Source organism: Acanthopagrus latus, chromosome 15 (genome assembly GCF_904848185.1).
Source record: "Acanthopagrus latus isolate v.2019 chromosome 15, fAcaLat1.1, whole genome shotgun sequence".
In the NCBI taxonomy this organism is placed as follows: domain Eukaryota; kingdom Metazoa; phylum Chordata; class Actinopteri; order Spariformes; family Sparidae; genus Acanthopagrus; species Acanthopagrus latus.
The window spans coordinates 2,033,366-2,060,030 of record NC_051053.1 but is presented as its reverse complement, the minus strand read 5'-3'; the positions used below and the strand labels follow the sequence as shown (position 1 = coordinate 2,060,030).

The 26,665-nt window shown below is 40.8% G+C and overlaps 1 protein-coding gene across 5 annotated transcripts in view; it reads right to left on the bottom strand.

The window, feature by feature from the left end:
• Nucleotides 1–13,021: 13,021 nt before the first annotated feature.
• The window catches only part of si:ch211-51a6.2 (neurotrypsin), a 33,045-nt gene continuing 19,401 nt past the window's right edge, over nt 13,022–26,665 (bottom strand). For all 5 annotated transcript variants that reach the window (XM_037124897.1, XM_037124896.1, XM_037124898.1 and 2 more), the window contains 7 exons: nt 26,307–26,448; nt 25,565–25,779; nt 25,245–25,386; nt 24,098–24,376; nt 23,877–23,999; nt 20,039–20,319; nt 13,022–17,784 (listed from right to left, as the gene is read on the bottom strand). In XM_037124897.1, coding sequence (XP_036980792.1) covers nt 17,465–17,784; nt 20,039–20,319; nt 23,877–23,999; nt 24,098–24,376; nt 25,245–25,386; nt 25,565–25,779; nt 26,307–26,448 — 1,502 coding nt within the window. In that variant the 3' untranslated portion in view covers nt 13,022–17,464. The remainder of the gene's footprint in view (nt 17,785–20,038; nt 20,320–23,876; nt 24,000–24,097; nt 24,377–25,244; nt 25,387–25,564; nt 25,780–26,306; nt 26,449–26,665) is intronic.

Sequence of the window (26,665 nt, the reverse complement as noted above, 5' to 3'; positions counted from 1 at the left end):
CGCTGTGTAAATAGGGCTCTGGGCTTAGCAATGCAATGTTATGCTGTGTGCTATCTAGGCCCAGTTTAACTTTACCAGTTTTTGAAGGAAAAGAGCTGGTGGTTCCTTGGCTGATGAGCAAAGCAGGAATAGGTTGTAATCCAAATGTTGAACAGAACAGTGCTGTTCTTGCTGTGTTGGTGGCTCCTCTCCTTAGCAGGGACAGCAGCTTGGTGCTAACTTGCTTTGTGTTCTTTGGATTGTGGAGTTAGCTGGCAAGCTTTGCATTACAGCTGCTGTAGCTAACTGAGCTTGAATACTAGCAGGACCTTGTGTTGCTGTGAGGAGAAGTCTTTTGGGCTTGCTGAAAATGCAACTGGCAGCTCCCTATAGCTGTCAGGCCCAGAAGAATCCAGAAGACAGAATTTCGGGGCCAGGTAGCCCAGTGTCAGGGGGTCTATCACCATGACCAATAGTAGGTCAAAGTAGCTCTAGCCACTTTTTGCACCTAGGTGTGAAAACTGGGGAATTCTGGGGAGTTCAGTTCATTTTGAAATCTACAATGAATGGCTTTATTTGTGGGTCCCAACAAAGGTATGGTTAATTCATGTTTTGATTCACTCCAGTGAAACTTCGAAATTGTTAAAAATTGTCAAAATGTTTCTGTTGAATATGGGGTTTACTTACAAGCTCCTTGAGTAACATGACTTTATCATCCTGTAACCAAGTTACACTGTTCCGTGGCACACCAGTGTGCCATGGGAGATCATCGGGTGTGCTGTGGGAAATTGTCCTATTCCACTTAATCCGTCCAAAAAAAATATTATTTAGTTGCTGCAAATGATTTGCCATTGTTGAGCATCTGTGCCTGCAATTTAGTGGCTTGCTAAGTGATTAAATACTCTTCCATGTCAGTGGGCGGCAGCAGGTAGTGCTGATTTAACACAATAGAATTAGTGATGCGCACGAGAGGTGGCGGTGACATGATGTACAACAGCAATGGAGATTTACTTGAAAAATAGACTAGACTAGAATAGAATAGAATAGAAAGGCTTTGATAGCAGAGTGAAATAGAGACACCCTGATCATATTGTTATGCACTGTTTTTTGCACTGCGAGGCCTTATAATATAATATAATATAATATAATATAATATAATATAATATAATGTAATATAATATAATATAATATAATATAATATAATATAATATAATATAATATAATGTAATGTAATGTAATGTAATGTAATGTAATATAATATAATATAATATAATATAATATAATATAATAATGCCTTATTGCCCATGTGGAGGTCCGATGGTTGTTGCATGGCAAAGTGCTGGCTTGTGTGTATGAGCTGTGGGAGGAACTAAAAGTGTTTTTGACTGATGAGAGGGGCAATAATACAGAGCTGCTTGAAAATGATGACTGTGGTGCAAGGCTGGCATACTTGTCAAATATATTTCAGCATCTGAATGAACTGAACACACAAATGCAAAGCCAAAATGAAAAGCTTCTCACAACAAAGCTGCACCTCTGGCAATAACATCTGGAAAGTGCCAACCTTGACATGTTCCCCCTCACTCAGAAAGGAGGCAAGGCAAGGAGGCAAGGAGATGTCAACACCGCTACACTGTATGAAATAATAGGTACAAATCTGAAAATTCTTGAGGAGAAGTTGTCATTTTATTTCCCCTTAACCTTCACTGAAACACCTGGAGTGAAATCTTCATTTCGACAAATGGGACTAAAACGTGAAAGGGAAAGTGCCTCACCCAGGAATTTCCCATTATATATGGGAAGAGGAAGGCCTAAAGATTGAGACTCCATCTCTCTCCAGACAGGAGGGTTATCATCTGAGCAGCCCAATAATAGAAAAAGAGGGCTAGGACACTAGAGCCCCGCTCTGTCACAAGTACAGCAGAGATATGCGTAATCGAGGTCATTTGTTATTCCACAAGAAATGTAAAAAATCGTTTCATTAACTTTTAGAATAGATTTGAGGGATGAGGCAAGGGAATACTTGATAGAATAAACAGAGCATTTTGGGGAGTAAATTAATTCCAATATATTCATTCTTTCAGACAGCGAGATTGGTAGAGTCCACCTATTAACTAAACTTGTAAATGATTCCATAATTATATAATTTAAGTTCACTACATCTTTTATATTAAGTAATATGTTTACACCTAGGTATGTAAAATGATTTACATCTTTAAACTAGAAGGCCAGTAACATTATGGAAGATTTAGAATCTTAATTTTGGAGCCTGAAAATTTACCAAATATGTAAACCACTTCTAGTAAGGCTGGAATGACGTCTCCAGATGACTAATGAGGATGATAATGTCATCAGCATATAGAGCAATGGTCTGGTCATGGTCTTTTTGACCTACTGGTACGCAGCTTTTGCACACCTTTGGGTTGACAGGTGGATAGGAGAAGACCAAAGGCCAACAAAATCAAGAAAAAGACTCTCGCACACTGTCCACTTCGGTACATAGACCTTCATCAGGTTATCTTACAAGGGGGGAGGCTTAAGTAGGGTTGTGGACTCGCGTGGCCCAGTGAGGACAAACCGCAGACAGACATCCCTCAAAATGCCATCAGACACACCAGAACTAATAAAGCCATGCCACTGAATGAAGAAAGGTTTTATGTTTATTATCAATACAAAAGTAGGTTAGAGCTTCAAAGAAATGTACTGTAGGTACTGGCTTGAAAAACAGGTACATCTAAATAGTGCAGCAGATTAGTATAAAAAAATGCTCACTTTGGTATACAAGCATGAAATTTGGCCACTATTTTGGAAAAAGGTGTTGGCCACTCAAAAATTCAATATGGCGGCCATTTTTCAAGATAGCCGCCATTGCTATTCAATGCTTATTATATCAATTATTCAAACAGGGATCCAAGCATAAAATTTGATATAAATACTCTCTAAAGGACATGTTAATGGAAAAAGGTGCTTGTCCCACAAAAATTCAAGATGGCTGCCATTTTTAAAGATGGCCACCATTCCTGTCGAATATTAATTATTTCAATTGTTAAAATGGTGATGCAAGCATAAAATTAGGCAGAAATACTCTTCAAGGAACATGTTGCTTGCTTATGCTTATTATATCAACTAGTGCAGTGCCCGTGGGAAGCATGTATTCCTATAGAAAAGTGGTAGGTTTCATAGCTTTTTCATGGATGGCCAAATGAGGTTGTGTTTGAAGGTGGGACATCAGGGATATAATTGGCTGTTTTTGACTACTTTTGATTATACCATTATATTTCATCTTAAAAAGTATTTACCTTGCCTTGTTTGGTGTAATAATTTTCAGCACAACCTCACGTGTGAGACTGTACAGTTATTTTTTCATTTTGACAAATCTTTAACTGAAAAATTGCGGACCTGCTTATTAGACCCAATTCCCACACCGTTTTTTAAAACACTTTGTGGATTCTTTGAGGATCAGCTGTTATACATGGTGAATTGCTCTCTTCAGACGGGTGTCTTCCCCGCCTCCTGTAAAACGGCGGTGGTAAAGCCCCTTCTGAAGAAGAGCAACCTAGATCCCAACACCTTTAATAATTATCGGCCTGTATCCAACTTCCCATTTTTAAGTACAATTTTGGAAAAACTCATTTTCAATCAAGTGAATGATTTTTTGATCGCAAACAACATTTTAGAGAATCACTGTACAGAGACAGCTCTTTTAAAGATTTTAAACGACATCAGGTGCAACTTAGATAACCATAAACTCACAGTCTTGGTACTGCTGGATCTAACCGCTGCCTTCGATACAGTAGACCATCACATTTTATTAAATAGACTGAAGAACCTGGTCGGCCTCTCTGGTACTGTTCTTAACTGGTTTGTTTCTTACCTCACAGATCGACACTTCTTTGTAAGTATGGATACATGTTCCTCAGAAACCCACAAAATAAAGTGTGGGGTTCCCCAAGGGTCAATTTTAGGTCCAACTCTTTTTAATCTGTACATGCTTCCCCTTGGGAACGTCATCAGGAGGCATCAGCTTTCATAGTTATGCTGACGATACGCAACTGTACATCGCTGTGTCTCCTGATGACACAGGGCCTATTGATGTCCTTTTTAACTGCATTTTAGACATCAAGACATGGATTGCAGCAAATTTCCTACAGCTCAACCAGGACAAAACAGAAGTTTTACTCATTGGTCCTGAAGGCCTGAAAGAGAAACTTTTACCAAAGTTAAAGGATTTTAAACCATCACAATCTGTAAAAGATCTGGGTGTGATTTTTGACTCTGAGCTGTTTTATTCCACACATCAAAAATGTAACAAAGACAGGTTTTTACCGTCTTAAGAATATAGCCAGAGTCCGCCCGTTTCTCTCTCAGGCCAGCACGGAGGTGCTGATGCATGCTTTTATCTCTTGTCGTTTAGACTATTGTAATGCCCTGCTCTCTGGCCTTCCAAAAAGAGCATTTCGAATCTACAATTATTACAAAACTCAGCTGCACGAGTGCTGACGAGGACCAGAGGGCGGGAGCACATTACACCGGTTTTAAAGTCGCTTCATTGGCTCCCCGTGCGTTTCAGGATTGATTTTAAGGTTCTTTTACTAGTTTTTAAATGTCTTAACGGTCTTGGGCCTTCTTATTTATCTGACCTGCTTTTACTCCCTGAGGTCCTCCGGCACCGGCCTTTTAACCACCACAGGTTAGGTCAAAAAAGCATAGGGAGGCAGCTTTCAGTTGTTATGGGCCCCGACTGTGGAACAGCCTGCCGGAGAGCCTCAGGGTCGCAGAGACTGTAGAGGTTTTTAAAAAGAGGTTCAAGACCCACCTTTTTAACCAGGCTTTTAATTGAAATTTAAATTCTTTTTAATTCCTTTTATGCCGTGCTAATCAGAGCACTTGTATTTATTTATTTATTTATTATTTTTTATCCTTTTTTACTGTTTTAATCTCTCACGTTTTAGCCTTTATGCATTTATGCATTTATGTTTTAGTCTCTTGTGTTTTTAGCCTTTATGCTTTTATGTTTTAGTCCCTTTTGTTTTTAGCTTCTACACTTTTTGCCTTATTTTACTGTTTTAGTCTGTCAGTTCTTAATCTCCAGTGTTTCCTCATGGGGGCCTGCCAGGCTGGGGGTGGTCTCTGGTCTGGCAGCAGGGGGTGCTGTCCCATGGACGGCTCCAGCCTGGGTGACCAGAGGGCTCTGCACCTTGGTGTGGGGCCTCCTGTCTGCCCGGGTTGTGGTTGTCTCTGTGGCAGTGCTCCCTGCAGCCTTGGACCAGGATCTGTCCCAGTGTGGTTGGCCCCCCAAAGGTAGCTTCCTCCACGCAACAGGTCTCGCTGCCCGGCCATGTGTCTTTAGTGACAGCTACTGTATGGGTGAGCGTGAGTGTGTATGTCTGTGTGTGTATGTGTGAGTGTGTGTATGTCTCTGTGCATGTCTGTGGGGGTGGGAGGGTTGGGTTCTTTTAATTTTCTTCTCTTGACTTTATTTTGCTGTTTCTCATTTTCTGCTGTTGTTTGTATATTTCTGTGAGGCACTTTGAGATACTTTTTCTGTATGAAAAGCGCTATATACATAAAGACTGATTGATTGATTGATTATCTAAAAAAAAGTAATTGATCTGGGTGTATGTATGATGGACATCGGAGAAGAAGGAGAATGCTCTCTTACTGTTAAATGTAAATCTCCAAATATCTGAAACACCATTCCAAGCAATGAAGTCATCAATAATTTTGGCAGATTTAGTGAGGAGTTGGGTTTTGTTGGATGATCTGTCTAATATAGTGTTAAGTACGCAGTTAAATTCACCCCCTATTATCAAATTGTAATCGTTGTCACTAGGTATGGTGGAAAATAGCTTGTTAAAAAACTTACAATCTAAATAATTTGGGACATAGACATTGATCAAAATGACAGGACTGGCAAATTTATACGATACAATGATAAATCTGGGGGGGTAAAACAACAACATTAAATAAGAAAAATCAAAGTGATAAAATAAAAAAATTAAAAAGGCATCTGTGTAGGGGCAGGGGTGAGAAGAAATACAGATTTCAACATAAAACTCTGTGCAAAAACACTGTGGGGTTGGCATTAGCAACTGGAAAAGCGACAATAATAGACATAAACAGATGTATGCATTTATGTATATGTATGCATGCATACAGAAAACAAAATGGTGGTAGTAACAGAAACATTATATATGCAGGACACCAAACTTTTTTTCTCCCCCGTTTGTCAATATCCATCCATATCTGTGTCCGTACCTGTGTCTTCATGTGTGTGTGCATTTCAGCGTGCCCACGAGTGTGCTTATGTGCATCTGTGTGTGACATAATGCGCGTCTATCATATAAACAGGGACAGCCAGTTAGCCAGAGTGAAGGTACAAAGGTCCGTGACAAAGCTGTGTCCCGAGTTTAATTTACTCATAAAGTGTTTATCAGATTAGACTATGCATGTCTTAACCATAAATAAACAAGGACCAAAATGACTCTTAATAAATACCTTTCAGTGTGACTGCGCTTGAGTAGTTTTTACACATTCATTATTTTATGACGGTGTGGGAGATGTGCTTGGTGGGTTGTTTTGAAGAAAGGAGGAAACTTCTTTGGGTGAGAGAAAAAGGAGTTTCTGCCTATTCTTGTTGGTGACTTCGAACTTGGCAGGGAAGAGCATCCTCTAATATCCAAGTCCGGTGTTTCTCAGCTGTGATTTAACCGTGGAGTATGCAGTTCTTTTTTTAGAGACCTCAATGCTGTAATCCGGGTAGATGTGTATTTCGGACAAACGGGCGAGGAGGGTCGTCCTGTCTCTTACGGGAGATGGCGATTCTATGGGTCCTGTCAACTGTTGGAGGGGTATAGAAAGCCTCTGTACCGAAAGTTTCCTTTTGGAATCTCTCCGCAAAAGCAGCTGGTCGCATGCCTTCAGCTTTCTCAGGTGAGCCAGTTGTGCGGATGATATTTCACCTCGACCTATTTTCTAGGTCTTCTGTCTCAAACTTGAGGCTCTCATTTTCTTTGGACAGGGCTAAGCAGGTACATTTGAGGGTTGCCAATCTGGTCTCTATGTCGCTGAGCGAAGTTTCCATGTGTTGAATTGTATGGTCATGCCGGTCGATAGTTGCTCGGTCAGCAGAGAGTTGGTCAAAAAGTTTGGCTATAATGCGGTCCTCCATTGACTTAAGAAGTTTCTCCATGTCCGCCAGGGTTAGCGCGCATCGTTAGCATGTTGTTTGTCTTGCCTAGCATGCATTTCGTCACTTTGACTATTTTCTGAATATGGCTTGTGAAGACGGTTGGCTTGACTTTTTATTATATTTACCCATATTTGTTAGCCATTCACACAGGTCTGCACAGGTTAACTGGAGTAATTTAGAACTTGTTGTTTGGATTTAGTCAGGATTTCAACGGCATGCGACCTACTCCGCCATTCGTCAAACAAGAAGTCTCTCTCATCTGTTTTATACAGGATCTGTTTCTTTGCTCTGGAAACCTTTGCTACCACCACCCTGTCCCTGTGATCTAAGAACTTCATAACAAGAGTTCTTGGTGGGACACTGGGGTCTTTTCTTTGGCGTATCCTGTGTGCTCTTCCCAGCACTTTCTTTGACTGTAAAGATGCCAAACTGAATTCAGTTTTCAAGAGAGATGCATTCATGTTATCCTTCTGCATTTATCAGTCTCATATTGGATAGCCTGGATCTCACCTCCAGATCCTCAATTTTATCCTCCAGGCCAGTGGTTCTCTACCGGCAGGGCCCCCCCCCCCCCCCTGGGGGGACGCGCACACTCTCCAGGGGGGCGTGAGTAGGCTACAGGATGGGAGGAAAAAAAATCTGAAAGAAAAAAGAAGAAAAATCACGAAAATTCCCCCCATGTCGAAATGCAAGTGGTTGGACTATTATAACACACAAACAAATCATCCTCCTGGCAACTTTATTTGTCAAAAGCGACTAGCGACAAATCTAGTGACTTTTACTGGTGTTATAGGAGACTTTTGTGGTGTTTGGAGACTCTGACTTGAAAGCACGTATCACTCTGCAGTCACTGTGCTCAACGAGCAGCGGGTGCTGCCGTGAGTCTCCCCCCGTCCAAAAGCACTCACAGGCGGTCAGTCTGTCAGTAGCCTCTCGCAGCAGTCCAGCTTGCAGTCAGAGCAGAGAGGAGACACACACCACTCCGCGTCCAGGCTGCAAATGAATCGCAGATGTGCATGGCAGCCGCTGTTCCCGCCCTGGCTTACAGAGCGGGGTGTAAATGTACCGTATATTACCAAATAATAGCCGGGTTTCAATTAACCGCAGGGTCCCTTTTAAACACCGGTGCAGGTGTATATTTTGATAAATAACCACCGGTTCCAAATAAATGCTGAGTCCAATTTATTTATTTTTTTGAATCAAGGAAGAAGATGTGACCACTGACACTGCACGTTTTCCTTCTTCGCCTTTTTATTGTTCTTGCTTTCTGTCAGTGGTTGCAATTCTGATATCAGCATGTGCAACACATTCTGCACACTCACCTCCATCTTTCCTCACTCCCTCTATCATTGTTAGAATATCATCTCATGAAAAAAGATGATTTCAGACTTTCAATAGCTGACAGAATTTTTTTTTTTAGCAAACTGTGACCTTTGTCATAAATACATGGGTTGTAGCAGGGTCAAGTCCAGAAGCAGTGGAGCATTAAAAGTTGCATCTTCCTAGCAAGCTGCTATGTTCAAAATGCTGCAGCTGTCTTTCTAAAGGGGGATCTTGCAAGAAACATAACTGCTTTGAAATCTATTTGTTTTCCACTTGATGTTCCGACAGGTATCAGAAATGCCACCGATACTGCTAGAAAGGCAGGTACTGGCAATTTCTTAAGTCTATGTTCCAATCCGACCCCCAGAAATCTGGAAATAGGACCCTGCTACTTCCCAGTTAGCTCTATTCGCTCTGCTTAACATTAAACACCAGAAGTTGATTTCATGTGAGTCAGACAAAGCTAGCAACATGTCAGCTAACCCTAACCCAACAGATGAACCGCACAATGCAAAAACCACAGAGAGCAGGTTTGTCAACCGCCTGCCTACAGTCCTATCTGGTCTATCACAAGGAGCCACAGTGGTGATTATGGTTCATGCAGCAATATAGGATTCAGGGCTACAAATCATGCTCTGTAATGGCTCTTCTGCTGGTCTCCTTTTCTGTGGGTCATATGCAACTGATTTATATTTTCTGCTAGTATATGACACACATGATTATACTTCATAGATTTCTGTGTATGTATAGTCATGTTTATTTATTATAAATAACTTTAGAAATAAAACAAACAAACAACAACAACAACAAAACAGTTTATATACACCGATCAAGCATAAAATTACGACCACTGACAGGTGAAGTGAATAACACTCTTCATCATGGCACCTGTTAGTGGGTGGGAAATATGAACTGGTGACAGGGTCATGGGCGGTTAAGGCTCATTGATGCATGTGCAGAGTGAAGGCTGGCCCATCTGGTCCAATCCAACAGACGACCTACTGTTGCTCAAATTGCTAAAGAAGTTAATGCTGGTTCAGAATACACAGTGCATCGCAATTTGTTCCATATGGGGCTGCATAGCTGCAGACCAGCCAGGGTGCCCATGCTGACCAGTGTCCACCACCAAAAGGTGAAGGTGGCCTGGTCCGATGAATCATGTTTTCTTTTACATCATGTGGATGGCCAGGTGCGTGTGCGTGTACGTCGCTTACCTGGAGAACACATGGCACCAGGATGCACTATGGGAAGAAGGCAAGCTGGCAGAGGTAGTGTGATGCTTTTCGCAATGTTCTACTGGGTAATCTTGGGTCCTGCCATCCATGTGGATGTTACTTTGACATGTACCTTGTTGCAGAACATCTACACCCTTTCATGGAAATGATATTCCCTGTTGGCTGTGGCCTCTTTCAGCAGGATAATGCCACAAAACAAAAATTCAGGAATCAGGTTCAGGAATGGTTTGAGGAACACAACAACAAGAATGTTCTCCCAATTCCCAATATCTCAATCCAAGCAAGCATCTGTGGGATATGTTGCACAAGCAAGTCAGATCCATGGAGGCTCCACCATACAACGTACATATTTGTCATCAGTATGTGTGTTTGATCCTTTAAACTGCAACTTGTTTGACTGGCTTGTGTTATTCCTTATTTGAAGTACTTCCTGTAGGGGGTTAGACACATGAAATGGTTAAATGGCAGCATGCACAGTAATCATACTCTCTGTTGTCAGGCTGCTGCATAGTCTTCAGAACTGGAATCCTGAAATAAAAACAGTGACAGTGTATAAGTTTTATCATGATACATTCCCTATTTGATATATATTGATTGACAGTGACAGTTCATATATGTTGTATTTAAAGCATCCTCTGCCACTAGCCAGGATGAGGAGCCATCTACCTCCTCAGCCACCCATTTACTTCTACTTCTCCCCAGCAAGACTCTTGAGTGAGTTTGTGTGCACGTGTGTGTGTGCGTGTGTGTGTGTGTGTGTGTGTGTGTGTGTGTGTGTGTGCATCCCTGCAAAGTGTTTCAGTGTGTCAGTTATAATGTTGTTATTACTGGGTGTGTATGATGTTGGCCACTATAAACACTGTGAATAATGTGTGTATACTAATGCCCTTGTGCTCTCCATCAAAAATGCCTGGAGCAGAATCGCCTCCTGAGGATGAGTCTCTGTCCCCTGACCTGCTAACTGGCCTTCAGGTCTGACTATGATCATTTGGAAGCAACTGGTTTCCAGGGGACCAAGTCAGGTACCATCTGACTTTGTATTCCCTAGAAACAACAGTGACGGAAGAAGTTGCCACCATTAATACTTAAGGAAGTCATTGGTTAGTGGGGAAAATATAACCAGAAGTTGGTTGGTATTTATTTTGTGTTTCTTGGAGGTGAGGTTCACCCACGGTGTCATGAAAGCTCGGACCGCCACTGTCCACCACTGACATTCACCAGCTAATTTCAGTACTTTATTCATCTAAATCATCCGACCCAACCCCATTCAACTGCATGAAGACATTCTACATTTACTTAGCACTTCTTTACTCAACATGATCAATCTGTACTTATTAATTGGATATTTACTGTTTTTTATCTGTTCTTTTTTTTTTTCAAAGTTAAAATAATTCTGTCCAGGTCAAACGTTTTACACACTTGTTAAGCACATGTATATCATGGCAGTGTTGAGTTTCAATGATTTTGTACAACTGCCATTTTTCTGTGATAGAGTGAGTGAAGTTTGGTACAAAAATGTATTTATAGATTTTTTTCTTCTGAAAGAAGACTTAGCCACAGACACTACAATGGGAAAGTCTAAAGAGCTCAGCGTTGATCTGAAAGAGCAGTTACAGCTGCCAAGATCAAGTGCACAAAAATTGTAAGTATAAAGGGCATGACCCAGTTCCTTCACTGTCAGGATCAGGAAGAAAACACAAACTATCACCTTTTAATAAGAGAAAACTGGTCAGGATGGTCAATACTCAACAACCACCAAATGTAAGTCTGTGAAGAATAAGAAGCTGCTGGAGGACAGGTGACAGTGTCCACAGTCAGGTGTGTTTTACATCAACATGAGCTGAGAGAGTACAGTACAATCCATTGGGTCCAGGTTGCCTGTGTGCAAATGTTTTATCTGATTATTTGAGTGTGCTTTTTATGTTAATTCGAACATGACGTACTCTACAGCCACTGTACACTATGGTGTTCAGGAGGGCTCTATTCTTAGCCCATTACTTATGTCCATATAAATGGACAATCTGATCAGTCCCTTCAATCGCATCTCCCACCACAGTTATGCAAATTACTTGAAGTTATTTCTCTCTGTCACACCGAACAATATAAATTACATTGCCAATCTTCATCGTTTTCTGGATGCAATTAAGAACTCGATGTCCTTCAATTTCTTCCAACTGAACCAAGATAGAACTAAGGTCCTTCTCATTGGCCCAAACATATTTTGTTTCAGCCTGCATCAGCCTTGCCCGATGTAAAACCCTCCATAAGAAACCTTGGTATAGTCTTTGAGATAAAACTCAACCTTGATATCACCAAACTTATGTAGGAATATGTCCGCTCATCTACTCATCATCAGGAGGCCCTGTTCGTGTGTCTGTGTGGGTGAAAGCCATTTGTCACCTTTCTCCCTCTATAAGACACATTCTTCTTCCCCTTTTCTTGACACTTGAAAGTCTGAAGGTCATAGACATTCGAGACTCAGGATTAACTACTCTACATCTGTAGCGAATCACAACTGTTTTTCCTGCAAAGAAGTGCTGATAATTAAGTGTCTTGTTTAGTGTAAATTAGGAACGAATGGCCACTGGATCGTGTCATCCTTCTTTGATGTAGCAGTCGCTCTGTCCATAGATAAAAATCAACATCTGGCATTCGCTTCTGCTTGTCAAAATGTAAATTTACAATGTTGTTGTTTAAAGCTGTTTGCATTCCCATTCTACAGCAGGAGTCAGAACAGCCCTGATTTCAAGTTAATCTTGGATGAGTATCAAACTGGAATTTCATCTTTTCCAAGTAACATATTCTTAACCAGCATGATAAGGTCTCAAGTTTTTCCCATCATTCTGACACGAATTTAATCCCAAATTACAAATTCTGGTTTAATATGTCTGAATGTTTGATGGAACCACAGCACCACCTTTTGGTAAGTTCTGGTATAGTTAACAGAGGTCTTTCTGAAGTGATGTATTTGACAATTATCTATACTTTGATATACCTCTGACATATATTTTTGCATTAAGTATGAAGCAGGTACTATACGAAATACGTTTAAGCCATCAGTGCTGCTGCATCATATGTCTCTGTGTGTGTTTGATATATTCTAGTCATTTTCTTTGCCTATTAAGTGATTTCGGTTATGTCCTTTAAAACATGTAAAAGTTTGTCTGTGATCACCTCGGTGGATTCATGTGAACAGTGAAATGCGATCTTAAAACTTAAAAGAATAGTTAAAATCCGAGTAGAGATACCGCCGGAGGAAGTGACGCAGTCAGCCCGCCCCTCGGTTCCGCCTTCAGACTAAAACTTCAAAAAGAGAAAACTTCGATCTTTCTCTCTGTCTTCTCTCTAAAACTTTAGGAACGCGTAACTTATTTACTCTAACTTTAATTTCTGTACTTTGCTTCATTTTTGCGACATGCTCCGAGACTTGCAATCTCTGCGGATTTAAACCACGTGTTGAATTTTTCACTCGCGGTTTGAAGCGCTTTTCCAAGCGCTTTTATTTTAAAGGCCCGAGCAAGAACGAAACTATTTTTTTTTGTCTTCTTTTATATATTGTTAAGGTATCCTTGCCGACTCAGAAGAGGTTACTTTTTCTAATTCTTGTATTTAGTGACTAAGGAAGATTCGCCCGGCCAGCGTCTCATCCTCCAGTTATTTTTAAACAAGAAAGTTAAATCAGCTCAGAACGGAAGCTGAAGAATTACCGCCCGAAGAGACTCTGCTAAAACTTTGCTCATTATCCAGAAGCCTGTGCAGTAGTTTACTGTTCAAGAAATCAGGATAACATGTCCGGCTCAACAGAGAAATTAACTTCCAGCCACAAAAGACCACCAGCAGTGCACTCAAATGGAAAACTCCTTTGGGCCTGTGAGTTTCGTCACCAAAGATGAATCGCAACATCATCCTCCAGCTGTTGGACCGCTGCCGCAAATCCGCAGCCAAGCGAGAAAAGATCCGGAACCGTATTCGTGGATCTGAATTTTTATTTCATATTTTTTACTCTGCATTATTTAGCTAATAAACATATATAACCGTATGTCCTTGTCTCTGCAAATTTAATTTGATGTGGCAAATTGATGGACCCGTGTAAAGAAATCACTACTTCAGGAAAGGAGATTAAATACAGAATATGAGACTCTAACTGTCCAAGCTAACTTGTGTAGTTAGATATTTGGAATAATTCAAGTAGTATCTCCTACACTTATACAGACCTGCTCTCTCCAACTCAGGATCCTTGTTTAAATCAAACCCATGCTTTCTACTTAAGAACTTGAAGGCCTCATCCATTCACAAGGCCCCCCGTTGCGGGCATAAGTCTAAGAATACTTCCGCAATCTATTTCACATTCAAAGCTTTAAAGGCAGTATTATAGTATTATTGGCAACAATGAGAGAGAACAAAGCAGAACAAAAACTCAAAAATCAAAACATTAATCTGTGAGAAACATTTTTGTTTAAAAGAGATAGTGAGAGCCCTGGAGAGAAGGTGAGAAGGAAGCATGTAGTGAGGAAATGAACATTATATTGATATAGCCAATGCATTTAGTTTTTGAGATATTTATTGAATTGCATCTGCTAAGTACACAAAAGGTTTCAAGGTGAACAAAAATTTGCCTGCTAGTCTCTATTAAGTACATTGTGGTTGAATACTGATGTTGTATGACTTAAACACATTATCTTAAATGTTCCAGCAACATACATACACTTTTTTCTACTCTCATAGTGGAATGCAACTATGCTAAAATCAACAGTTCTCAAATAAATACAGCATAACAAAGTCCATGTTGATGTGTTTTTTTCAGATAAATAAACAAAAATACTATAAAAAATAAAACTACATTGGCCAAAGCACAGCACACACTGTATATCTTGTTGTATTCATTACAGCTGTACACATGCAGTGTGTTCCGAATTCTAAAAATAAATGCAAATTAATTCAGGATTTTTCACCTTGTAAACACAAAATAAACTGAAATTTTTAAGTTTGTTAAACTGTATTTTGACAGAAGGCCTCAAGATCAGAATTCATGACTCTTATGATCAGTTGATAACATACCGTATATATTTCCACATCTGCAAACACAGTTATGGTTGTTGACCACAAACCAATATCCATTTAATACACCTGAGGCTTTTACAGGCCCTTGGTTATACAGTCTTATAAGCCTCACCAAGCCATGTGTGGACCTTTGAATGGATTTACACTGTATGGTAGTAGACAGTAAATGTTATTTTACAGACATTTAATTAGTTACATTTAAGGAAACAAAACGTAACTTCGCAAAAAACCTCAGTCTGTTTCAGTCTCAAGCCAAAGTGATTGCCCATTTAAAGTGAAATGGGGATGAAATTCTACAATCAAATGAAGCTTAGTGTAAGTTCAATCAGGAAGGCTTTCTTTATGTTGCAGCCAACTCGAAGTAGTAACACTTTTTATGAAATGTTTGTAATGTATAATAATGCATTATGAACATACTCATAATGTGTTAAAATGTACCAATATTGCTCTATAATCATAATTACACTCATGAATATTTAGAATCCTTTATAAAAAAATGTGCATAACACATTATAAAGCGTTTTGTAATGATTTCTAAGGTAATTCATAATTGCTGGTCACTCACCATTTTTGGTGGACCATAGCGTATTAAAATTCTCATAATTGTAATACAGTACAACCATTTTATGACACACGATAATTGTTATTACAATGCATTATCATATAATTATAAGTCACTTTAAAGTGTCCATTGGGTGCTTTTAGTGAAGTAATAAAATCCCTGTGTTAAAGATTAAGACAATGAAAGAAGAGCACGCCAAACTCTGTGACATGTATTTTCTTCAATTAACCACTTCTACTAACATACAATGAATAGAAAACAGTTATCTGTTATATTGATGTTTATGTAAGGGATAGTGTATAGAACGGCGGGTTAAATAAGTCCCAGCAGGATGAACTGGACTCCAACCGCTTATTACACGGTTACTTGCCAACATGAAAAAAAACATGACAGTGTGTGTTTTTACAATTTATTTGTTACCGTTCATAGTGTTTTTCAGCAGAGAAATATAGTTTGCCAAACCGACGCCATTTTACTTCTCCCTCTTCCCTGCTTTCCTCTCTTTTTCTTTTCTTGACCAGTGACGACACATCATCCTTGTGCCACGAGTTGAAATCACCGTATTTTCCAAGAATATTAAAGTTAATGTGAAACTCATCCATACTAGTGGCCTAGGAGTAGTTTTCCCCGATATGAAGTAGACAACAGATCAGCTGACGTCGCTTAGCGACCAAAGATGCTGGGGTGATAAGTGACCGGACTACTAGCAAAGATTTTAGAGCGCAGAGTGCCATGAAATAAGTAAATCAGAGGCAAAAAGGCCACTTTCCTTGACAATGGTCAGATATGCTTGGCAACGGTCATTTACACAAAAATGATTGACCGCCGAATGTTGGGAAGGCCCATTCAAGTGAATGGAGCATTCTACAGCATTAAGAAGAGCCGTGTAATAAAATGCATTATAGACAATAGTTTAATAATGAGTTATGCTTATTCTTATAATCATAACAATAATTTATTTTCCTTGATGGGTGCTTATAACTGTAATTGTAGGGCACTATATGCACATTATAATGCATTATAAGTATGTTCATAATGTGTTAAAATGCATCATAGACATAGTAGTGTTGAGTCCATTTGGGGTATCCTATACCATGCATGGCTTCATTTCACCCTTTAAATATGATAACTTGATGTTTCTCACCTCCATTCTGTACCTTTCATTAGATATTTGTTCACCTGTATTAAGTTCCTCCCACTTGAACTGTTCCAGGAATTTGCCTAAAAGAAATACATTTGGCAACAATGATGACCTTAATTGTTGGAATAATGATGAATAATGGACCTTTGGTTTTGGTTCAGAAATGCACACTTGGAATGTTAAGACAAATAACATGTACAAATTTAGTATTACGCAACTATACACAACACATCATTTTGCAAAGGCATTTGCTTTTTCTGCATTACTGTCATTCTTTCACTGGCTCTGACCGTCTGATTGTAAGGCATATATTTTAGTGCAATGTCATTCAACTTTTCACAAGACTAGCTAAGTATAGCATTATCAAACTGTGCCATATGCACCAAGAGGTCTTCTTGGGTCCACTATTTTACAGGTAGCAGTATCCAGTTATGTTTGCCACAGGTCTTGTGTCTCAGGTGTGTCAATGTTTTTGTCTATTCCAGTCAATTTGCATGGGTACTGTTCTCCAGTACAGCTAACTTTTTAAGGGCAGATCAGTTTTAAATGCCCTTTTGTGAATGTGAAATGAAAGAAGAAGTAACCATCGAACTAGTTAGATGAAGAGGTGCAGGAAACAGGCACGTATTACAGTTTTGAGGAACATCAAATCCACAATAAGTCATTGAAGTAAGAAACTCTTACCACTTCCTTCACTGCCCTTCACTGGCGCTGATCCAAGTTCCTTGACATATTTAACAAATCAGGTGTCCCCTATTGTATGAGAATTTGGCATGAGTTCACTCTGTGTCACACCTATTACACTATTTAAATTGATGTGGAAAAAGAAACTAATGATCTTAATAGCTCAGTGTAGAAGGCACTACACAGAAGCAGTGGCCAGCAAGCCTCAATCTTATGCACTTCCCTTCACAAGTGCGATTGCCACTTAATAACATTACTTATCTAGAGTTCAGTCATAATCTCCATCATTAGTTCTTAAAGGGTTTGTTAATGACCTTATCAATCCATCGCAAGAACCTGCTAACACGCGTGTACACTCCAGGGAAAAAGGGGTTACCACAACCATGACCCCAGGAGATGACTCCGGTCAGCACCCAGTGGCCCCCCTCCCCCTGGCAAACCAGTGGACCCCCACTGTCGCCCTGGCAACTGTCCACGCGGTGGTGCTCTGACAGGCTCCCAGCACACAGCATGCGCCTGGTAAAACGACCACCGTATCTTTTTTTACACTTCCAGGCTGGAAGCAGGGGGACCCAGGCCTGGAGCAGAGTCCGGGAGTACTCCGAATCTGACAGAAGACAGGACAGAGAAACAGTGAGTACAGTCATGTAAAAGCATTAAGTACAAGATGTCCAAAAGCAATACAAACAATGAAGCAAATCATTAAAAAAAGTTGCAGCCACCACGCACCAGCAAAGCCTGTGGACAAAGAAAGTGCGACCAAACCCCAGCAGTCCAGACAGTCATACCTGCTTGTTACATTTCTCCGGGTTCAGAACTCTCTTATCCCATTGGCTTGAAGCACACATGAGCACACTGTAGTTCCAGCACACAGCCATGATTATTGGAGATGCTACACTCTTTTTTTTCTCCCCCTCTCTCCTCTCCTCTCCTCTCCTCCTCCTCTCACCACCTCTCACCATGTACCCACAGATACACATGCCTGCACACACCTCTGGTGAACAGATCACTTAAAGTTAACTTTGTCTCCAAGCCATACTTCATAAGAGGCGTGTGTCGCAGTAACACCAAATTCTGAACTGCATGGTTCAGCTCTGTCCTAAACCATACCATGATTAAACCACCACACCATTATACTTCATGTCCACATTACGCACCTGTGCTTTTGCTCGCCTAGAGCAACTGTATCATGATGAAGCACGCCTCTTCCAACTGTGCGAGGGCCAAGGAAGTATACTGTACTTGAGCACAGTACGGAGTGCATACACTAGTCAAATAAACTGGACTTTGGGGGTCAAACATGCTTGGTGCACCCTGAGGTGATCTGGACATAGGTGAACACCACTAAGCCAATCGGTTCACACCTGGCTTTAGAATGTGTCTCGACAGAAACCTCAAGTGAGCACTTGTCAGATCTCATTTCATGCTCTACATCAGATGTCACGAATAGGTGGACTGCGCTACAATTCTGGACCAAAATGCCATCCTATCTCTCAGACCAATTGCATGCTTTGTGAATCATCTCATGTAACGCTACTCAGTCAACAAAATTTGTGTACGGACAAGTGGGCAATTCTATAGAAACAAGATACACACCAGAGCGAACTGTCAGAAGAGGTTCGAGTCAAAGGAAAGGCATTTTTATATTGTGTGCTCTATATAAGAGAAAAGTGGACAACTAAGAAAGAGCTTTTACTAAGAATGGACTGTTACCTGTTCATTCTTCCCACAGGTAGTTCAAAACCAGTACGTCTTATTTGTTCTGATATGGTGGTGATAACATAAGTAGCAATGTGATGCTCCACTATAAGACAAATCTTTTAAGTAAACATACCTAAGCCTCCAATCCGAATTAAGGGCACAAAAATACTGAAAAGGCAGCTTTCTCCACTGCGAACATCTTCGTGGGAAAGTACACTATAGTGCCAAAAGTATTCGCTCACCTGCCTTGACTTGCATATGAACTTTAGTGACATCCCATTCTTAATCCATAGGGTTTAATGTGGCATCGGTCCACCTTTGCAGCTGTAACAGCTTCAACTCTTCTGGATAGGCTTTCTACAAGGTTTAAGAGTGTGTTTATGGGAATTTTTGAGCATTCTTCCAGAAGCGCATTTGTGAGGTCACACACTGATATTGGATGGGAAGGCCTGGCTCTCAGTCTCCGCTCTAATTCATCCCAAAAGTGTTCTGTCGGGTTGAGGTCAGGACTCTGTGCAGGCCAGTCAAGTTCATCCACACCAAACTCTCTCATACATGTCTTTATGGACCTTGCTTTGTGCACTGGTGAACAGTCATGTTGGAACAGGCAGGGGCCATCCCCAAACTGTTACCACAAAGTTGGGAGCATGGAATTGTCCAGCATCTCTTTTTGTATCTTGGTATACTGAAGCATTCAGAGTTCCTTTCACTGGAACTAAGGGGCCAAGCCCAGCCTAAACCCTAATCCTAACCCATCTGAAAAACAACCCCACACCATAATCCCCCCTCCACCAAACTTTACACTTGGCACAGTGCAGTCAGACAAGTACCGTTCTCCTGGCAACCGCCAAACCCAGACTCGTCCATCAGATTGCCAGATGGGGAAGCGCGATTTATCACTCCAGAGAGTCCAGTGGCGGCATGCTTTACACCACTGCATCCAACACGTTATATTGCAAAGCGTTGGATGCTGATGTATGGCTTGCAGATGCTCGACCATGGAAATTCATTCTATGAAGCGCTCTACACACTGTTCTTGAACTAATCCTTTCACAAATGATATGCTATGTTCGTGGCTGCAGAAGAACGATGTATCATTTATATTTAGCATTGCTGCATACATCATGCTCGCCATTTGACGGTTTGAGCAGTGAGGTTACCTGTGATGCCCCAGCCAGTGATCACACAGGCAGCAGGCCTTTTCTCCCACTTGTTACCTGGCTCCGGCAGACACACTGCACCAGTGTGAGGATTAAATGCCACACAGTTACCCTCTGTGCCTTTGAGCCGCAGCAGGGCAATGTCGTACTCCCAGCCTTGATTGTGATACTTTCTGTGGATAACGATGCGTTCAGGGGACAAGGTGCGTTCAAAATCATCCTGCTCCTCGGTGTGGTAGTCCCCCAGGCGCAACACATAGCGGGATGGGTCTCTGCCAAATCTGAAAGAGTAATAGTAATGATGGTCTTAATGGCATATTATGCAAGATTTGTCAGTTACTGTGTGCAAACACATATTTAAAGCTGCAACTAGCAATTCTGGAGGAAGGTAGTTGATTGCTTAGTCCCAGTTCACCAAATGTCAACACTGGGGTTCATGGCTCAGCAATGCAATGTGTTAGTATTTGATGTTCTGAACACAACTAAATAAAGTAGAAAATAGAGGCAAAGGGCAGGGCCTGTGCAGACACCACCATACACTTGGTGGCTCATAACAGATGGTCAAGACGGATTATTTTTGTCTGAATCTACATTTTTAGGGCAGTCCTGCATAGCATAAGGTATGCCCACGTTTACCGTAAAATACATTTTTAGATAGAGTAGATGGTGTCATTCAGTGATTTTAGACATTTTTTTAGGGGTGCTCAAGTTCACCTATATTTAATGACAGCACCCACTGAAAATAATAATACCTATTATTATTATTATACATCTTATTTATCATATTCCCTGCTACCTGAAAGAAAAAACAAAAACATTTATTTATGTTATTTACCTCATTAATAAGAACTCATTTCAACACTGTATGAGAGTCTCTACTGTGTGTTGCTGTCATTTATTGTAAGGCTAGTGTCTCTCCTCTTCTGTTATTTACTGCAGGTGTACAGCAGACACATTGTGGAGGTGGCTCTGGTTATGTGAGACTCCCATGGACTCAGTGGACCCGGGGAGAGACAGATGAAGTTAAGATGACTCGAGTTGTAGACAACCAACTTTGTTACGTCATGTTACGTCTTATCACATGTCTCCGTTGTTCAGTTTAAGATCCAACATGAATTTGAGGACCTTGGCTATGCTAAAGCTATTTCAATTTTCATACAGTCCAAAACTATTGTAACATGCTCTCAATTCCTTTATTTTGGCCGTACACTGAAAATATTTGAATTTGATATCAAAAGATGAATATGACACAAGTGATCAGTTCATTTCCAGGTATTTACATCAGGATCTGTTACACAACTTGGAAGATAGCATAATTTGTAATGGAACACCAAATGTTTAGGTGAGCAAAAGTATAGGAACAGGTTGACTTAAAATAGATTAGAATGAATAATAGTTCATCTTAAATTGGAAATCCTTCACTTGCAATAACTGCATCAAGTCTGTGACCCAATGACATCACCAAACTTTTCCATTCTCCTTTTGTGATGCTTTTCCAGGCTCTCACCTCAGCCTCTTTCACTTGTTTCTTGTTGCAGAGGGTTCTCCATCGGTCCCCTCTTTAGCAGGTGCAATACATGCTCAATAGGGATGGAATCTGAGAATGACTTGGCCAGTCTAAAACCTTTCACTTCTTTCCCCTGATGAGCTGCTTGGTAGTGTATTTTGGGTTGTTGTTGGGTTGTTCTGCATGATGCAGGATCTCCCGATCAGTTTGGTTCCATCTCTCTTTAAATTGGCAGACAAAAGGTTTATGACTTCTTAGTTTATTTTGCTGCTGCCATCATCAGTGAACATCAATGAGCCCATCCCAGGAGAAGCCATTCAGGCCCAAACCATGATATTACCTCAACCTTGTTTCACAGATAAGCTTGTGTGTTTGGTATCATCAGCAAATCCTTTCTTTCTCCACACCAATGCCAACCTGGCCCTCTGTTCTTATTGCTGATAAGTGGTTTGAATCTTCTGGTGTGGCTTCTGTACTTTTGTTAGCGAAGTCTACTGCAAAGGGTGGATTGTGATACCTTCACTCCGGCCCTCTAGAGACTGGTGATGATATCACTAACAATTGTTTTAGGGGTTTTCTTTACAGCTCTCACTATTTCTGTCATCAACTGCTGATGTTTTCCTTCGTCTACCAGTTCAACATCCGTTGCTAAGTACATCAGTGGTTTCTTTTTCTTCAGAACATTCCAGATGCTTGTACAGGCTATGGCCAATGTTTGTGCAATAGCTCTGATTGATTTTTCATCTTCTGTCAGCTTCAGAATTGCTTGCTGTTCTCCTATAAACAGCTTTCTGGTCTTTATGTTGGTGACATCTTTGTAGCTATAAATGCAGACTCCAAAGGCAAAACCCAAAGCTGAAACTGAGCGAAGACATTCGGCACTATTTATTGTCTGAATAATCAATGTGATATTGACACACCTGGGCAGCAAAAAACACCTGTCAGTCACATGTTCCAATACTTTGTTTTGTAACAGATCTAGATGTAAATACCTGGAAATGAAAGCTAAACTGCTGAACTCTTGTGTCATATTCATCTTTTGGTGTCAGTGTACAGCAAAAATAAATGAACTGGCCTTGCTGTACACTGTGTGCATAATTCTTAAGCAAGTCAGTATTTGACCATATCATCTTTATTATGCATATTTTCCAACTCCAAGCTGTATAAACTGGAATGCTTATTGGATTTAAACGTATCAGGTGTTGTGTATTTGTGTAATGAGCGAGGGTGTGGCCTAAGGAGATCAACACCCTGCATCAAGGTGTGCATAATTATTGGGCAGCTTCTTTTCCTCAGGCAGAATTGACCAAAATACAGATTTATCTGACTCTGAAAAAATTGTGAAAAATCTTTCAGAGGGATGCAGACTCCATGAATGGAAGGCTTATCACTGTTATTGAAAAGAAGGGTGGCTATATTGGTCACAGATTTTTTTTGTCAGAAATGTTGTAAATTTTGAGTTGTTTGTCGATTATTCTCACTTTAACAGATGAAAATAAACAAATGAGATGGGAAACTTTTTGCATAATAATTCTTCACACTAATAGTTGCCCAATAATTGTGCACACAGAGATATTCTCCTAAGAAAGCCAAAACCTCACTTTTACTTTCTTTAATATTCAGGTTTGAGGCTTATTAACATGTTGAATTGACCAAGAACACTGTAGTTGGTCAATAATAAAATGAATCATCAAAAATACAACTTGCCTAATAATTGTGCACACAGTGTATATGACTCCAAAGAAATGTCTGTTGTGTCATGGTGGCTACAGGTTACATTTTGTTTTCTCTGTAAAACAGCCAAGCGAGAGAGGGAGAGAGAGAGAAGGAGAGAGCAAGAACCAGAGAACCAGGCGACAAAGTGGACAGATAGTGAAGACTATTATAGAGGGGAAAAAAAAACAATCAATCAAAAAAAAAAAAATCAAAATCAGTTAATAAAATGTTAAATGTGCGGGAGCTGAGCACCCGTATAGGTCTTTTTCTAGAATCAACCATGGATGGCACAATGTAGGGTCATTGACAACTCTGTAGAGATTTAGTTTTGACAGATACAAAGTACACAATACTAGCCACACATGGAAAAGACACTGAATGTAACATAAATAAAGTGAGTACATATTCCTGCAAAAGGTTTCGTTATATTTTGAAAACATTATGTGACCATTATGCGGTTACAATCAAAAACATTAAATAATTTAAGTTTCATATTACTTATAGATCATAGATGGTAAAGGACAATGTGGCATGAAAGTGACAGATGGCTCCTATTTTGAAGCTGTGAATGTTTCTAATGACACTAAGTGACCAATAGAGGGAAGCGTCTCCTACCGCTTGAAGCAGTGGGCAGCAGTCACAACCCAACAGGGGTTGATGATTGATCCTCCACACAGAGGATGACTTCCTTTAGACTGAGACCTGAGCCACACAGACACCTGCCAGGGCCATTCACCCCTGAAACCACATTCACACAAGCCAGAGTAAGGTCAGATAGTGAATCAAACTCTGCTCTTTGTAAGTGAGGAGCCAGAGTGTTGTGTGTGTATGCTGACCTCAGTGACTTATCTCCTCCTATAATCCTCCGTCGGCGACGCTGATTATTTAGTCTCAGGCCACAGGTCTGCATTGCCATGGCACCGTCTCCCACAGGATCCAGAGTGTAATCACAGATGACACCTGCATCCTCACTGTGGCGACAGTCATGGTCATCTTGACCCACAGCTGGACACTGGCCTAAGGATGTCTCAGTGCCCAAGCATCGAACGTTGTCCAGATGGATGGGACCTTGGCCCTCCCCAAAGTATGCCATGGATCGAGCTTTAGCCACACCACTGGGAGGACAGCACACACACACACGCATGCACACACGCACGCACACACACACACACACACGCACGCACGCACGCACACACACACACACACGCACACACACACACGCACACACACACACACACACACACACACACACACACACACACACACGCATGCACGCACGCACACACACACACACACACGGTATCATTATTATTTGTTCCTTTTTGTTCTATAAATGTACGTATACATTAAGACTCTGCTGTCACTGTTAAAAACTGGCTATTACAAAATGTTCTTCAGTTAAACCCAGTTAATTGTAGGAGCTATTATCATGGGCCCACGTGCTTCCATTGAACACATTTTCCCTTATACAGTGGGTTTTCTGTTTGTAGTTCCTGGTAAAGTTTTTCATTTTCCCCATTTAGATTAGCATGTTTGCATGCTCACAATTGCTAATTATTTATTTATACAACATACAAATGATGCCAATGGTTTTTCAAGTTATTTGGTCATATTAAATTTAGGCAAATCAAAAATTTGATGGCATAGATCAGCCATAGTGAAGTATTGATGGCATGCATCCAATAGCTCAGTCCATACAAAACATATTAATCATTAGGGAAGATCATCTGGGAACCAAGAATGTAAAGTAAGAGGTCATCAGGTAGCCATCATCTCGTAATGAAAATAGTCCATACACAATTTCCCTGAAATCGACACAGTAGTTGTCAAGATATTTCAGTCAGGCAACCAATCAACTGTCCTGAATCTGAGCTCTAATGGATAGGTTTCCAGGAAATGTTATTCATTTATTTATTAATACATTTTGTTTATTTATTCTATTTCATTTCATGTTGAGGATGAAGCCTGTCCAGTTATACTAACGTGAATCCCAGCTGTCTGCAAACTACAGCTGCACTGACATCATTCCAGTTGTCATCACACACACTTCCCCACTGGCCATTGAGAAAGACCTCCACTCTCCCCTCCTTTCTGCTCTCTCCAGCAACCAAACGCACCAGAGGGCCTGCAAATAAACATGTCAAGAAAAAACATGTCATTGAGCTGTTGGTGAGTTATACCAGAAGATATATGTTAGCAAGTACTGACATATACCTCGGTATGCTGGCCTCTACAAAGAAAACCAACAAAAACCTCATAAACTGAGAAAGTAAATATTTGCTTTGCTTCCTCAATAGCCTTACCAGGTGGAGGCAACGGGCCTGGTATGTCACTGGCAAAACCTCCCGTCTCACAGCGGACACCTATATCTTCACTGTGGGAGCAGTCATGCTGGCCCCACTCAGAGTGGGTGCAGGCCAGTAGAGTGGCTTCTGTTCCCTGACACTGCACCTCATCCAGTAGGATTGGCCCACAACCTTCTTCATACACCATGTCAGCAGCCACCTCTGCTCGGCCACTGCAAACAAAGCATGAACATCTACTCTATGGACATTTTTCATAATGACATGAAGAGCAACATCACCAACACAATGGTAAATTTGAGAAACGCCTCTGTGCAACTATCCACGTTTGCTAAATATGTATTTAGGATGCCAAATGACTGCCAAATGTCTCTGAGTAGCGAACGCCTTGGCATTCCTCAGACTAGACTGAAGAGTGGGGCTGGGGAGAAGGGGAAATACCTTGCTAGCATGCCACCACGACTGGAACCCATACACAGACAAAACAACAGAAGGGTTGATATTCATAAGCCCTAAGAATAGCAAAATTGCTACTATGGTGTTCAATCATTCTAGGGTTTAAAAATAACTTTTCCTTTTGCTTCATCAGAGAAGAGAAACTGTTATTAGTTGGTAAGAATGATCATTTACAGACATAATGGCATGTGGTTGTTGTAAAATTGATTGAAAATCACAGGGGGTTACTTAAGCTCTTAAGGCACAGAGGTATTCTATAGTGACTCAGATTTAGCGAAGCACTGACCTGAAGCCCAGCTGTCTACACACCACCTGGGCATTGAGCTCAGTCCAGTTGTCATCACATACAGTGCCCCATTCTCCCTGGTGGTAAATCTCCACACGACCCTCCCAGTGACTGTCTGCTCCCACCAGACGAACTGCACCATCTGCAGACACACAGCAATACACAAATACACTATCAGATCATATGCCAAGGGTCGTGCATGGACTGTCTTTTTAGCTCACTGTGGATTTCAATGATATGTACAGGACGATTCCAAGGCATCCAAGTCATATGATAAGTAGAAGTTCTACATCAAAGGCAACAGAACTTGCTGTATATTCTTGAAAACTTTCCCCCTTTCAAAAAGCCTCTTCACATCT